General features: G+C 46.8%; 1 protein-coding gene across 4 annotated transcripts in view; it reads right to left on the bottom strand.

Annotated features, from left to right (window-relative positions):
- Window positions 1-9,751, bottom strand: part of LOC108247923 (zinc finger MYM-type protein 4) — a 16,583-nt gene extending 6,832 nt beyond the window's left edge. The window contains exons 1-20 of one of the 4 annotated variants that reach the window (XM_037975762.1): window positions 9,542-9,751; window positions 7,509-8,133; window positions 6,626-6,730; window positions 6,157-6,230; window positions 5,892-6,044; window positions 5,610-5,660; window positions 5,033-5,271; window positions 4,756-4,945; window positions 4,457-4,660; window positions 4,218-4,368; window positions 3,599-3,714; window positions 3,351-3,521; window positions 2,773-2,923; window positions 2,524-2,696; window positions 2,302-2,446; window positions 1,921-2,010; window positions 1,804-1,841; window positions 1,317-1,464; window positions 609-721; window positions 305-521 (exon numbers count right to left, since the gene is read on the bottom strand). In XM_037975762.1, coding sequence (XP_037831690.1) covers window positions 305-521; window positions 609-721; window positions 1,317-1,464; window positions 1,804-1,841; window positions 1,921-2,010; window positions 2,302-2,446; window positions 2,524-2,696; window positions 2,773-2,923; window positions 3,351-3,521; window positions 3,599-3,714; window positions 4,218-4,368; window positions 4,457-4,660; window positions 4,756-4,945; window positions 5,033-5,271; window positions 5,610-5,660; window positions 5,892-6,044; window positions 6,157-6,230; window positions 6,626-6,730; window positions 7,509-8,133; window positions 9,542-9,607 — 3,220 coding nt within the window. In that variant the 5' untranslated portion in view covers window positions 9,608-9,751. The other 3 variants (XM_017436346.3, XM_037975763.1, XM_017436348.3) reach the window with 3 other exon arrangements.
- Between the last annotated feature and the right edge of the window lie 4,842 nt (window positions 9,752-14,593).

The following is a 14,593-nucleotide window of genomic DNA, read 5'->3' on the forward strand; positions in this document are numbered from 1 at the left end:
ACTGTACAATTAGTTATCATATTCACTGTTAGCTAGATTATTCGTGCCTTGGTTTAGTAATATCATGTTTTCGTAGTTTAGTTATCCTGTACCTTGTTAGCATTGTCATGTTTTAGCTTAGTTATCTTGTCATGTTCTGTAACTCTGTCTGTAATTTTGTTCTTGTGTTGTAAAGCACTTTGAGTCGCCTCTTGCTGGAAAGTGCTATATAAATAAATGTACCTACCTACCTACCTGTTTAGCTGGTGCTGTGCTTCTTTTAGCTGTAACACCAGTTTCAGCTCAGGTCGGGTCCGACTCTTACCGTCTGGTACGGCAGCCTCCTGCCTCTCCGGCTCCTTCCCGGACGTTTTCTCTTTCCGAGGTTCCTGCTTGTCGTCGTCTTCTGCCACCATCTCGGCCATGAGGATGAGCTCGGCCTCGAACGGGTTGGACGGGATCTTCTGTTTGATCTCCTGGATGGTCTCCACGATGCGCTCGGCGCTGTTCATGGTCACGGGCAGAAACATCGGCACGGGCAGCTGCGGCACGGAGGTCGAGAGGAGAGAAGTTAGATCAGCTCGTTACCATCGGAGCTGGAGTCAAACAGGCTGTGTGGCAAAGCTCACGGGTAACGGCAGCCCCACAGCTTTGGGGGCGTACTGGCTGTACATGTTCATGGGAACGGGCAGGAAAACGGGAACAGGAACCGGCAGAACCAGGACTTTGGGAAAGGCGTCATCTATGGAGAGGGAAAAGGAGGAAACACAAATCTTAATGAGGACGGTCTGGAGATTAATGTGTAAATTTAACATTTTGGTTTAAAACAGGCAGGTTTATAAACAGAGGAGTTTATTAGCGAGGTAAACGATCTGTCATTCATTTAAAGAATAAAAGTCTTCTAATGTGTCCTGTTTGTCTCCTTTCTGTCTCTTTGACTCCTTTGAGTCAGTTTAATCTTATTCCGGGACTCAGACGTTCCCTTCATTTCTGAAAGCTAACGTCTCTGCAGGCCAGCTCCATCTGGAAACGGAGGCAGAATAAAGACGGACCGGTCTTTGTGTCCATCTCGCAGAACAGTTTTAGGAAAGTCAGTAGAGATTCGAACCTTCGAACCTCTTCATGCATCCTTTTACGCCTCGATATGTTCCCTTTTGTGTCTTTTCAGCTTTTTTGCATCCTTCTGGTGTCTTAATGTGTCCATTTTGGTTTATTTATGCTTCCATTTTCTCTTCTTATTTGTCATTTTTTGTCTCCATGTCCATCTTTTTGTCTGATTATTCTGGTAAACTCTGGTTTTCACAGCAGATTTATCCACAGGTTCTGCGGTTTTTCACCTGTCTGAGCTTCCACGTCGGCCGTCTGCGTTTTGCAGGAAACTCCTTTATTCTGCACCAGCGGCCGGCAGAGCAGAGCCTTGTTCTTCAGGATCTTCGGGGCGGAGGAAGGAGGATGGGACTTCACCGCCTCCGTCTGGGTGCTGATCTGGAGGAAACGACCGGAGAGAAACTGAAACATCTCAGGAAAAAATCACCTTCAGGTCCCAACTAATCTGACAGAGACCGAGCGGCTGGAATCACTAATGGGGAGTTTAATTAATAAAGTTTTAATCAGTCAAAATGCATCAGTTCCATCTCAATTTGACCCAAATATTAGAATAAACTTTTTCTTTGGCACTCTAACTTAAAGATATACTTGATTTGAACCTTTTTTTTAATCCCAGTGGTGTTTAACTACCGAGACGAGCTACTTTACCAGAAGTTTGATCCAAATGTTTTCAACAGCATCTCCTCTAAGAACGAGGCGATAATAAAACAAACTTACGTGTCCAGATTTCTTGGACTGCAGGTTGGATGATTTGCCTGCGGGAGACAAAATAAAGACGTTAAACTGTCAATAAAAAGCTGTAAAAAGACAGATTGTGTTTTTTGTTTTCTGTACTTTGCTGAGCGGTTCTGTTCGACGCTTTCCCCGCCTGCTGGTCGGCGAGCGACATGACGCTGGCGATCACGGGCGTGTCCTCGGGAGACACTGGAACAACAACGACATCATCAGGACCCCGACGAGGTCATAAATGTCCTCAAAGACAGACTCTGAGACGGGTCTTACTGTCGTAGTCGTCCTTTACTCCCTAAAGTCAGTAACCTGATGATCCAAAAGCTGAGATAATCTTTGGCCTTTTTTAGGTTTTTATGTTTTTAAGTCAGAGTTAAGAAGCGGGACGATTCTGTCAGAGTCTGAGCTTCAGTTCTCACGGCTAACTGCTTGTCTTCAGGTGGACGAAGAGGACTGAAATAAAAGACGAAACAAAGTGATTCGAACCTTTTGGGACCTCCCCCTGCATGGCCACCTTATCGCAGCAGAACCGCAGCAGACAGCTGAGGCCGCAGAAGTGTTTGACCTCGCCGAGCAGAGGAAGGTTCTGCTTCAGTTTGCCTTTCCGCCCGCAGCCGTCGCACTTCGCAACCTGAGAGGAGAGCATCGTCACCATCGCCGCAGCGTCAGCGCCGCGCGGTTCGAAAGACCCGGTTCTGGTTCGCTTACGTGGCAGAAGAGCATGGTGTACTTGGCCCGGCACTCCTCGGAGCAGAACTCCTCGATGGAGCCTCCGTACTGAGCCGTCACCAGCTTCTTGGACATGCTGTGGCAGTAGACGCAGGACAGGCAGTGTTTCCCCCAGTTTTTACTCAGCTCGTGTCTGAAGAGGAGCTTACAGCCTGCAAACAGGAAGTGAAACCGGGTCAGAAAACTAAACGCGAGCTCTGGGCCCGACAGTCCGGAGAGCGTTAGTACCGTCGCTGCAGAAGTAGCAGTCTTTGTTGTCAATTCGTTTGGCCTCCCTGGTGATCTTCTCGATCTTGCAGTATTCACACAGACTCGTCACAAAGTTGGTCTTCTTGTACTCCATGGAGCAGTCGGAGCTGCAGAGGAAAACCATCTTATCCTGCAGACACAGATCGGAGACATCCGCATCATCCCGGCTGACCCAAATACACCTGCTTCTCAGATTTAACCTGTGAAATAAGTCCTGTATTAAATCCCTGCATCACAGCCATCCTAATATTCTGTTTTTGTTTTATAAAGATGCTGTTTCCCTGATTTCCAAGAAGAGCTCGTTTTATAATCCAGCACAAAGTCGAACAAACAGAAACTGAAAAACCATCAAAAAACTCTGAAAATGTTAAAATATTCTGGTCTTAAAACAGAAAATCAGCTGTTTGCACCAACAACCTGCTGTGATGTGACTGTTGTGATACATGCAGGGTGAAAACCGACAAATAAAGGTTATTATTCAGAATAATCCCTCCTAGGTGTTAGACACGCCCACCCTGATCATTATTACATCATGTTGATTTGTTTGTTCGTGTTACTTTGATCTGGATGAGCTCAGGCTTGCTGGTGACGATGCGGCTGCACTGGAAGCAGCTCAGGTTCTGCAGCTCTTTGGAGTCCGGCTGCGGCGTGACGGCGGCGGGTTGAGGCGATCCCACCGGCGCCTTGTTGGAAGCGTTCAGCTGCACCTGGCTCTTCTTAAACTTCTCCTGAGACAGAAACCACAGAACTCATGAGCCCGAACAACACGGTGGAGCGGCGGCAGGAGGAGCTCCGATGCTTTTACCTGAAAGGTCATGACACACGGCAGAGAGCAGAAGTTCCTGATGGACGTGTCCGACATGGCCAGGTGGTACGAAGGGACGGTGTTTTTACCGCAGTAGTCACAGTTTACTCGAGTCCCTGAGGAGAACAACGTTTTAAAGGTGCAGACATCCCGCAGGCAGAAAAACTAAATGTTACCACATTTAAATGTTTACAACGAAAGGCAGAGCCCGTTTTGATCTCTGCGGCCATCTTTATGTGATTTATTCAACATCACTTCTGAAAACACGGCAGCAGAAGCCAGAAGTGAGTTTATTAAAGACTTTGCAGGTAAAATAAGATGCTCTGCCTGTTTAAATGAAGCGTTTATAGCAAATATATCCTCAGTTAAAGTCTGTTAACTCTAGCCTGAAGCAGCTGGAAGTCTAATCATCAACAAAACAACAAACATGAACGACTTCAGCCTCAGAACGAGCTGACGTGTCAGAAAGATGCAGGTTGGGAGGATTATTCTGGGACAGACAGTTTAGGATCAGGACCGTCTATTCTGAACAGAAAACAACAAACAGGAAATCAGGACTTTTTAAAACCTCTGTTCACCTCGTATCGTTTGAAGGGAACAAATCAACGGTTTCTGTTACCTGAGGAACTGACGCTCTGAACCTTGAAGGCCATCACACAGCTGCTGCTGCAGAACAGGTTCACCGAGTCGTCGCTGTTTCTGTTGTCCACCATCTGAGCGAGCAGACGGGCGGCGCGGCACATCGTGCACATCTGAGTCAGTTTGGTTTTCTGTGAGGGGCAGAAAGGCAGCAGGGTCAGAGGTTAGCCCCGCAGGAACAGCTTCAGGGACGCGGCGTGACGAAGGTTCGGAGCCTGCCTCTTTGAACAGAGCCAAACACTCGCTGTTGCACAGAGTTTTGCTGCCGTCGTCCATCTTCAGCAGCAGCGGCTTGCTGTGGCAGAACGAGCCGCAGTTGGCGCAGCCGGCCATCGTCAGGTTGTTGACGGTGCGGAAACGGTTGAAGCAGGCGTCGCTGCACATCCGGTGCACGGTGCCGCTCAGGACCACCTCGTGTTTGCTCTGCAGAGAGACGACAAAACGCAGCTCGCGCCAGACCTCAAGTAACCAGGATGTCAGAAGAACGTTCAGACGTCTGGTGCTCCGGTTTTACTCACGGTGCTGATTCTGGAGCACATGCTGCAGACTGACTGAGTCTGGGGCGTCTTGGTGGAAGCAGCCGACGCCCTGAAGGTGACGGTGTGTTTCTTGTAGTTGAAGGAGGTCAGGCAGCTCTGGCTGCAGAAATCCTTCATGGCTCCTTTAGCATCCGGAGCCAGGATAATATCCTGAGGCCGGAATATCAACCTGAGGAGACAGGAAGCCTGAACTCAGTGACGCAGCGCTTAGGCCCGTCAGAGCGGGTCAAAGGTCATCGGCTTGCGGCGGACTCACTTCTGGCAGTTGTTGCAGACCTTGCTGGCTCCTTTCCCTGAAGGGAGCGACGTGGTGAGGCACGACGTGGAGCAGAACAGCGCCGGGGAGCCCTTCCTCTGGAAGGCCGTCTGTCCTTTCAGCAGGTTCTTCCTGCAGAAGGAGCAGGACATGTGGAGCGTCGGCGAGTCCGCGCTGGACTGCGACAGGGCGTCGGCAGACGGCGTCACCGAGAAGACCGACCCGATCTGCAGGTCCTCCTGCCGACAGGAGCAGATGGAACCAGGTCCAGATTAGGCTTCCTGTGGTTTCAGCAGCTGCTCCTTCCATCGCAGCAGAAAGTAGTTTTTACAGTTTGACAGTTTATCTGATCAGAGCTGAAACTAAGCTTATTTAAAAAGCCACCTGTGACAGGTAAGATATTAACTGTTCATAAGCTTTTCACAGGCCTGAACGCCTGTTGTGTTAAAAAGCTCACTAACCTGCAACATGAAGGCAACAATCTGAACACTTCTGTACAAAAATGTGTTTTACTTTCTGTAGAATAACCACCAGAAGCACTTTAACTGTTCACCAGGTGGAAGATAACCTTTTCTACCTTGATTTCACGGCGTCTTGATCGATCTGACGGTTTGTGACGGGAGGGAAACTGGCGAAAAGAGAACAATCTGACGTTACGAAACAGAAAGGAAAATGGCGGTGCCAGCCGTTTTTACTTCATTAAACAGGATTTGTGTGAAGTACACACACTCCTCTAATAACTCCCGTCTCCACTCAGGAGTCTTGAGCTGACGAAAGCGCCGCCCGACTGACTTCCACCCCTGAGAACGGCCCTTCAAAATGTCTGAAATACCCCTTTAACAGCCTCCGAGCGCCACACCTTTTGAGGCTCGTCTTTCACGCTCGCTGAAGACGTGGAGGACACCAGCGCCCGCTCGTACTCCTCGTCCATCGGCTCGTCCTTCACTTTGGCCAACGGAGGCGAAGGAGGCGGAGACGACTTGATCGGCGGCGTCGCAGCTTCCATGTTGTCCTAAAACCGGAACAAAACCAACGGCAGACGCCTTTTAACGAAGTAAAACAGTAAAACGAGGCACCTGTAGGGTGGAATGAGGAGATAACGTAGGCAGAGAGGAGACACTTACATCTAAAGCCGGCAGCGACAGCTCCACCACCTTCATCCCGTTCAGCATCGTCACCGGAGACGAGCTGTCCCGTCCTACAGGAACAAAATGCTGAGTCAGCATTCTTACCATCGTTGTCCTGGATTCAGTCTGGCATCCAGCTACTTTAAATACTTCATGCTATTTTAGCTGTTCCTTCATTAAAACCTTCAGCTCATTCAGCTGACGGCTGCTCAAACTTTTGATTTTTATAATTTCAGTAATTTTCAAACTATTTCACTTTATTTACAAATATTTTCTCTATAAAAATGCATTAAGATCCATTCAGTTCCTTTAAAATCATTATTCTCTTCATGTCTGCTTCAGCTGCTGTCGTTTTAAGCTGCTTTCAGCTCTTCACATCAGAATGCAAAGAGTTAACCTTAAAATACTTCAAACTCAAATCATTTGATTATTTTATTCCTTGAAGCCCCTCCCTCCCATCACCCACCTGTACTCGTGGCGGTGTCGGAGGATGGAGGCGAGCCGGACCCAATCAAATCAGAAGCCGACGGTTTCACATCAGCTTCGTCCTCGGCGGAGTTTGGAACGATGACTGCGAGGGAGAATTAAAAACAAACAACATGAAGCTGATCTTCTCTCTTTGTCTCAGACAGAAAATGCATGAAACGTTTCCTCTGAGAGTAAAGCTCCTCTCTGCTCCTCTCTGCTCCTCTCTGCGGCTCCAGTTCGGTTAAATCCGGTGGAGACAGAATGAAACTGAAGAGTTGACAAACCGGAGGAGCTGAAGTCGAGCAGAAAGATAAAAACCGGACTTTCTGATCTTAATCACATTCCTGCTCTGCCCTGATGGCATTTGTGTGAACGCAGACACCAGGTTTAATGAGGCTCGATGTGAGATCTGCTAACTAACAAGTTAGTGTTGAAAACCAACCTGTGACTCACAAACAGGGAGTTTTAACCCAGGGTTAAATGTTCGAAGAGGTGGAACCAAAAGCAGTTTTAAGATTTACTTTTCTGCTTTCTCCAAACTGCCCCAGAGCCTTTTTTAAAAACCATTTAAAAATGACTTTAACTCGGTCAGATCTACAGGAACGTGTGGTAGTAGCTGAGAGTCACTCGCAGGAAATACTCAGGTAACATATCTCAACATGAGATAATCTTTGTTTAAATCTGGAGGACGGCGGGCGACATGCGTTCCTTCAAATCCAAACTGAACGGAAAGATTTGTCCAAATAAAAATAAAAGAAATGGCCGAAGAGACGGTGTGTTTCTGGGTCGTCACTGATTAAATTAAATAAACCGTCTGTTTTAGGATCAGACATGAGGATCAGTAAATCAGGCTGAAGTCGACAGTTTCTGTTTTTATTTACCCGTCTGTAACTCTGTGGGGGACAGGCTGCTGTCCAGGCTGCTCTGCTCCCCTTCTTTCATCTGAGCCTCCTGCTCCATCTGGTCCACCGTCCCGATGTCCATCATCTCGTCCAGGTCGTCCTCCCTGGAGACGCTCGGCTTACAGCCCGAAGAGGACTCCTGTGTCTCCCCGTCCTCCTTCGTCCCATCCTCTTTCTGATCAGAAGGCGAGTCCTCGCTCATGTTGGCTCCTGCAGGAGTGTCCTCTGAACGCTGGTCCTGCTGCGTCCCCTCTGGCTCTTTCACCTCCTGCTCCTCCTCGGGTTTCTCCTCCTGCTCCTCCTCAGGCTTCTCCTCGGGCTTCTCCTCCTGGGGATCCTCCTGTTCACGCGTGGACTCGGCGCTGTGAGCCGGTTCGCTCGGCTCGTCTGTAGAAACAGCCGGTAAAGACGAGGCTGCAGTTACTGTTTCCTGATCGTTTGTCTCTTTGCTTTCAGTCTCTGTTCCAGCAGCGGCGTTTTCCTGTTTTCCCTCCTCAGACATTGTGGGTGAAGATCCACGGACAGACTCTGGGTCTCCAACATCTGCTGACGTTCCCGGCTCTAGGACGTCTTCCTTGGACTCTGTGTTGTTTTCCTCCGTTACCTGTGCAGAAACCAGAGCTCAGACTCAGACTGAAGGCTTACAAAACAAACCAAAAACAGGTTAAACCTCCTGACAGATGACAAACTTAAAGCTGACCTAAAAATATTCTGATGGACAGTTTTCATCACATCAGCCTCTGACGTGTTTTCTGATTTTTTAATGCATTTAAACTTCATCAGGAACAAAACTCAGAGGCTAAAATGTTGACTGGATACACTTTGCAGCTGGTGATTTATTTCTTTATGTTTTTCTTCCAATCAGAATAATTTCCTTGTAATCTTTTAAAGTGGTCTTGATCGATGCTCTGGTGAGACGGTGAAAACAAAAACGGGACAAACAAACAGATGCAGGCGGAAAAAGCAGCTCAACTAAAATTAAATTAAGAAATTAAAGAAGCCCTGAGAAGTGTTGATCTACAACACTGGATATGGTTGTAAATAAATAGGGACTGTAGATTTATGATTGTTTATACATTTACTCTTAAACGCACACATTTCTGTTCTCTGTGAAATTAAAGGTTTACTCAGTTAACGGGATCAGACTGAAAGTGGGCGCTGAAGAAATTTTAAGAACCCAGTTTGCCTTTTTTTTCCATTAGTTGTGTTTTCGGGTCGGTTACTGAAGTTTACTGAATCATTTTCTCTGGATTCTTGCACTTCTTCGTTATTAGGCACGGATGGCGTCACACTTCCGATTGATGCCGGAAACGGCCGATAAGACCCGAGTGAATTTTTCGATCCTTTGGATAAAATCTGCATGACTTTTATTTATTATTTTTTTTAATCAAAACCGTCCTCCTTCCTGGAAATAAACTACCAGATAAACCTTGTCATGGAGATTTTTTTTCCTCTATACTAGATTGTGGGAAATCTCGCGAGATTTGATAACATAACTTTACCAATGAGGCCAGTTTCAGTTAATTAAAACAAACTAACATGCAGTTACGATAAAACACAGATAACAAAAGCATAACCAGAAGCAAGAACCACATGGACACGAATTTAGAGGGATTTTTTGTTGTCTACCTTAAATCTCGCGATATTAAATCATTGTTGTAGCGGGCTCACTGTATACAGGAGAACTCTTTATTTACGTCGTGTTTACCTCGGAATTAACCTTCATTCGTGTCAGACAAATTACTTTTTTTAATCTCGTCACCTGAAAACACGAAGACAAGCAGCTCGCCGCCCGCTAAGCTAACGCTAGCATGTCCGTTAGCTCCCAGCTAGCTTAGCTCCCGGGTCAAAATAAACTGTTCCGCTTCAATAGACGGAGTTGTATGTGTGTGTGTGTGTGTTGGGCGTATTTTCCACAAAAAAACAGGGGGAGTTGTGAGTTTTCTGGATGGATTTGGGGACATATGTGATGACTAAAAGTGCAACATTAAAATCGTGGAGATAATTACTACCGCGGCTTGGTCAGACGACACCTGATTGGTGGCCCGATGTTCGGCTCCGTCTCCGATTTCCTCCATGCTCCCACCAAGGAATCGCAAATAAAATAAAATGGAGTGATTTTTACTTCCCTACAACACCGTAAATCTGAACTGTTACTTTCCAGTTATCCTCGCTGTGCAGAATTTGCAGACGGTGCTTTTCTTCTTCGTTGCATTCATTTATCGGCGGTTAGCAGCGAGAGGGTGCGCGCCACCGCCACCTAGCGGCCGAAAAGGAAAATACAAAAATCTCCTCAGACAAAATACTTTACTTTTTTTTAGTTAATCAAACAAAATATTCTTCAATTCTTTTTGTAGTAAAACAATAAAATCACTCCAACTTTCTGAGCTAGTTTCCTTTTATCATCCTCTAATTAAAACAGCCAATAAAACATCCTATATGGTTTAATTTACTCCAAGGTCATCACCTTTACACTTGCAGTGTTTTACTATCATGAATAAAGTGTTGGTAAAAACCTCTGGGTGGAGGATAAATGTTTTCCTCCTCTGCCAAAAATAAATCACTTTAGACAATGTTCATCCAGCTGTTTTATTATGACAGGCAAGGATACGACAAAAACTATTTAATTTTAACTGCAAACGGTCTTTTTTGTGAAATATCCCTCCAAAATATGATTATTTTAGATAATGACTTTTATCTTAAGGAGACCAAGTAGGGGGAAAAGAAGAACTGAATCATACCAGTGGTTTTTGTTTTAGCTTTTCTGGATGGAAATCCTGTTTCTTTTGGGTGATTTCTTGCAGAAAGATGACGTGAATTTACATCAACAAATACTTTAAAACTCCCAGAAGTTGTTCCCCAAGTTTAGCAGATGAGATTAATAAAACTACATCTGTCTCGGTTATTAGGAAATAGATTTTTACTGTAAAATTCAAAATAATTACGGGCAGTTTCTGCAGGTAGTTCAGTAGCTTTCCTGTTACACTCGCCTCCCTCTCCAGGCTGTCCTCCACCTGCTCCCTACCCTCACTACAGATGTTCAGTAGATCAGATGATCAGTTTATTTAGGCTGTTCAGCTGCTTTCATACAGAAGGAATGCACGTCGCCCGCCAACTTTCATGCCAGAGTTTCAGACTAAAATCATCTTATGTTGAGAGATGGCAGCCATTTTGGTTAACTCTGTTAGCCCTCAGCTCATCTGTTCTGAATGACTCTCACCTACCACCACGTCAAATTTTAGCTCCATATCTGCAAAACTGACTGAGTTTCGGTCATTTTTGTGTTCTTTAGCTGTGGCGCCATCTTGAATTCAGCTGTAGATGAACATCCAGTGATTATTTATACATTTTTATTAAAATCTGTCCACTGTTATTTTGCTAACAGGCACACAGAGACACAGGTAAAACACTAAATATGAGTATAAAGTAAGAAGTGAGTGGACAGCAGTATTTATTTGTTGGACAAACAGATGGAACACTTGATGAAGCACATTTAGTAAATTTAAGATTTAAACTGTGTGAAGAGTTTTAACTGAAGAGACAATAATCTACAAGTCATCAGTAAAACAAGCTGCTATGAGTTGTCAGTGAGGGTCTGCGGAGCGTCCTGCTGGATCTTCAGAGAGCTCATCTTGTGGTCCAGTTCGTCCATGAAGCCTTCGTCCACAGACTCCCTGTCGGCCTCCTCTGCCTCGGCCTCGTTGGGCAGAAAGACGTGCAGCTGAGCGCGAGCTGAAGCTGCAGCAGCACGAGGAGGAGGAGCACGCTGACCGCAGCTCAGGACGCAGGGCCTCCCCACCACGGACAGAGGCTCGCCCTGACAGGACGAGGAGCTCCGGGGGTCGCCCTGCGGTGCCTCCGGGCTCAGCGCCGGGATGTGGGAGTGTCGCCTGGCGGGCCGGGGCCGCACGGCGGGCTGGATGGGCTGCGAGATGTGGAAGTAGGTGGGTCGGCTGCGGATCCGGGGCTGCGGGTCACGACCCCCGGCCGGCTGGCAGCTCCTGCAGGGTTGGCTCAGCGACGGAGGCGGTGGAGGGCGGCTGCGGGACAGTCCCTCAAACAGGACGTCCTCACTTGGACTGAGGAGGGACGGTTCACTGAGGCTGGAGGAGACGAGAGACAAACAAAATTCACAAATTTAAAACAGAAAGCTGCGAATTAGTTCAACTTCAACTTTAAAAAGGTTTGTATTTTGTGTAAAAGGGAACAGAAAGTAATGATCTGCAAATCCCCAAAACTTTCTGATTGTGAATAAAATATGAAGTTTCAGATTTACATTTAATACACGACGTTGTTGATGAGCTGGAGGAGGATGGATCTCTGAAACCGGTCTGATACAGAGACCGTAGATCTGCTGATCCAGATCAGAGAAAAGTCTGAGTCCTTCTGAGGAAAACAGGAAGAAATGGGGACTGGATCTGATCCAGGTGAGAGTTCAGCTCCTACAGGAAGAACCAAAGCTTCATCAACGACCCGACACCCATCAGAACTCTCTGCTGGGGGCCGGAGGACCTGTCACTCAGGTTTCTCCCTCCTGCCAAGGGGATCAGTTTTCACACCTGAGATTTACGGCACACCTGTACCTGGCTGCCCGGAGCTCCGGGTGTGTGTGTGTGTGTGGGGGNGGGGGGGAAAGATCCAGCCGGGCTGAGATTTGTCAGGTACTTGTGGTGAAATGATGGAGATGATGTCCAGGTGATGAACCACCTGCAGACAAACTGCTGAGTCATCCTGATGTTACCTCATCAGCACATTTTAAGTCTCCACACAAACAGAGCGGTCCGCTGGAAATGTCAATAAAGACAGAAAAGTGTCCCCGTCCTTTGAGATGAAGAAGATAAATCTGTGAAATAAATTAACGTTTCCTGACATTAAATCTGTTTGTTGAGGACGACTCTCAGCTACTACCACTCCAGATTTTATCTCCAGATTTTTTAAAACCATCGGAGTTTAAGTCATTTCTGTGTTGGCTAAGGTTGATTGGCTCTGGTGGCCATCTTGAATCAGTTGCAGACGTTTCATTAAAATCCATCCAGTGGTTCATCAGATACTTTGCTAACAGACGAATTAACATTCAGGGGGGGCAGCTAACCCAAACCCTAACCCATCACCTCCTGTTGTTGTTGTTGTTTATCTTCTCTGCTGGTGTTCAGATTATTTCAGGACTTCTCTCGGCTCTGTCAGCGGAGGATAAAACATCTGCTGCAGATTCTCAGTCTGGATGGAAAATTATTTGATTAAAAAAAAACTAAAAGTCTCCAGAAGAATAATCAGAACATTTGCAGTTTGATCATCATGTAAACTCTTCTATAAGACATAAAATAAATTAAAATGTGCTAAGCTTAAAAAAATAATCATAAACTTATAATTTAACCCTTTCATGCATCAGGAAAATGTCGAATTAAACACATTCGACTGACTTCTCTGTGAAATATAACATTTTAAAAAGAAACAAATCATTTTAAGTTCATTAATTATAATTATGTGAACAGAAGCCATTATTAGAGTTTAAACTTTTATTTAATGAAACTTTTATCATTAAGCAGCTAAAGGAGAATAAATCTCACCTGAGGCGAGCCATGCTGCTCCGCCTGCGGGGCCCTCCTCTCAGAGACGGCAGCCTCAGGGGGGCCCGGGTTCTGGACCCGGCCCGCACAGAACCACAGAGCAGGCGGGCATTCCTCTGGACGCCTCCGCGGTGCCAGGACCCGCCAAGGTCCAGCCCGAGGACGGCTGTCGGGGGGGCGGCTCCACCTGTCCCTGTCATCTGTGCTGGAGTCTCACCTGAGGACCAGTTCTGATCATGATGGGAGGATCGGATCAGACCCCCTACCTGAACCCTGCAGGGGTTCTGGTGGGGGGTTCAGAGAACTGCGCTGCCGGAGGGACGCCATCAATGATGGATGATCATTAATGATGCAGAGCCGGAGCCGCTCACTCTTCCTCCCTCGCCCGGATCGGTTTACAGCGCAGGGAACAGCTGGTGTCAGAGCGGGCAGAACCGGTACCAGCTGGACCCGGACCCAGAGACTGAGACCAGGAGGTCGATGCAGAAATGAATCAGGACCCAGACGGTTCCAGGTTTCAGAAGGGAAGAATTTTCTGGGTTCTGAGCAAAAACCGGGTTCATTTTCAGCTCCGCCCACTAATTTTGTCCTTCAGCTTCTGTCCATTTGCCGAGAGACATTGTCCAGTTGAAGACACATTCCTGTCCAAGCTTTAACTTCCTCCTGACTCATCTGTTCAGGAACTGAAGCAGTCCCTCCCCCAACATGATGCTGCCGCCCCCGTGCTTCTCACCTGAGATGCTCTCAGGCCTGCAGGCTCCTCCTCCTGTCGTTACGGACAGTTCAGTTTTAGTCTCATCAGACCACGAGACATGTCTCCTAACTGAGATCTGTCTTCATGTCTTCGTCCTCTCTGAGGGGTCTTTTCAATCTGAGACACGTTTGTTTTTCCTGTCCTGAGTGAACTGCTGCACGGCTGGAAGCTGGATCAACGACAGCGTTCATCTTTAATCATCATGTTTGTAACTTTTTATTCGTTTTTAACTCATCCATCCAATAAAACACACCAGGAACCTTCAGACATCACTTTTCAGACATTAACTTATTTAAATTTTCATTTTCTAGGACAAAAACTCCTGAAGAATCAGAAGGAAGCAGCTCAAAGTTAAACTGCAATAATGTCAAATGGATTTTAAGTAAAAACCTTTAAAACATTTTTCTTCTCAGAGGCCGTTTAAACTCAGTAACATCAACATCATAAAGCTTTAATTCGCTCCGAGGACGAGGGTCCAGCTGTGGTAACGAGGCGTCTCGAGCAGATCGAGTGAGACGACTAGAACCCGACCCACATCAGGTCCGGATCGTCTTGCTGCGCCTGGGCTGGACCGGCTCCAGGTTTGACAGCCAACACTCGGGGGAACGGCAGAAACTTTGCACCGTTAGCCTTAATTGTAGCTGGAGGACAGGTTGGACACAGACCGTCCCCGTGTTCAGGACGAGCAGATCAAACTTCAAACGGGTGAATATTAGCAGAGAAACAAACACAAACAACCAAAC

The sequence above is a fragment of the Kryptolebias marmoratus genome, linkage group LG5 (genome assembly GCF_001649575.2).
Source record: "Kryptolebias marmoratus isolate JLee-2015 linkage group LG5, ASM164957v2, whole genome shotgun sequence".
Lineage (NCBI taxonomy): Eukaryota > Metazoa > Chordata > Actinopteri > Cyprinodontiformes > Rivulidae > Kryptolebias > Kryptolebias marmoratus.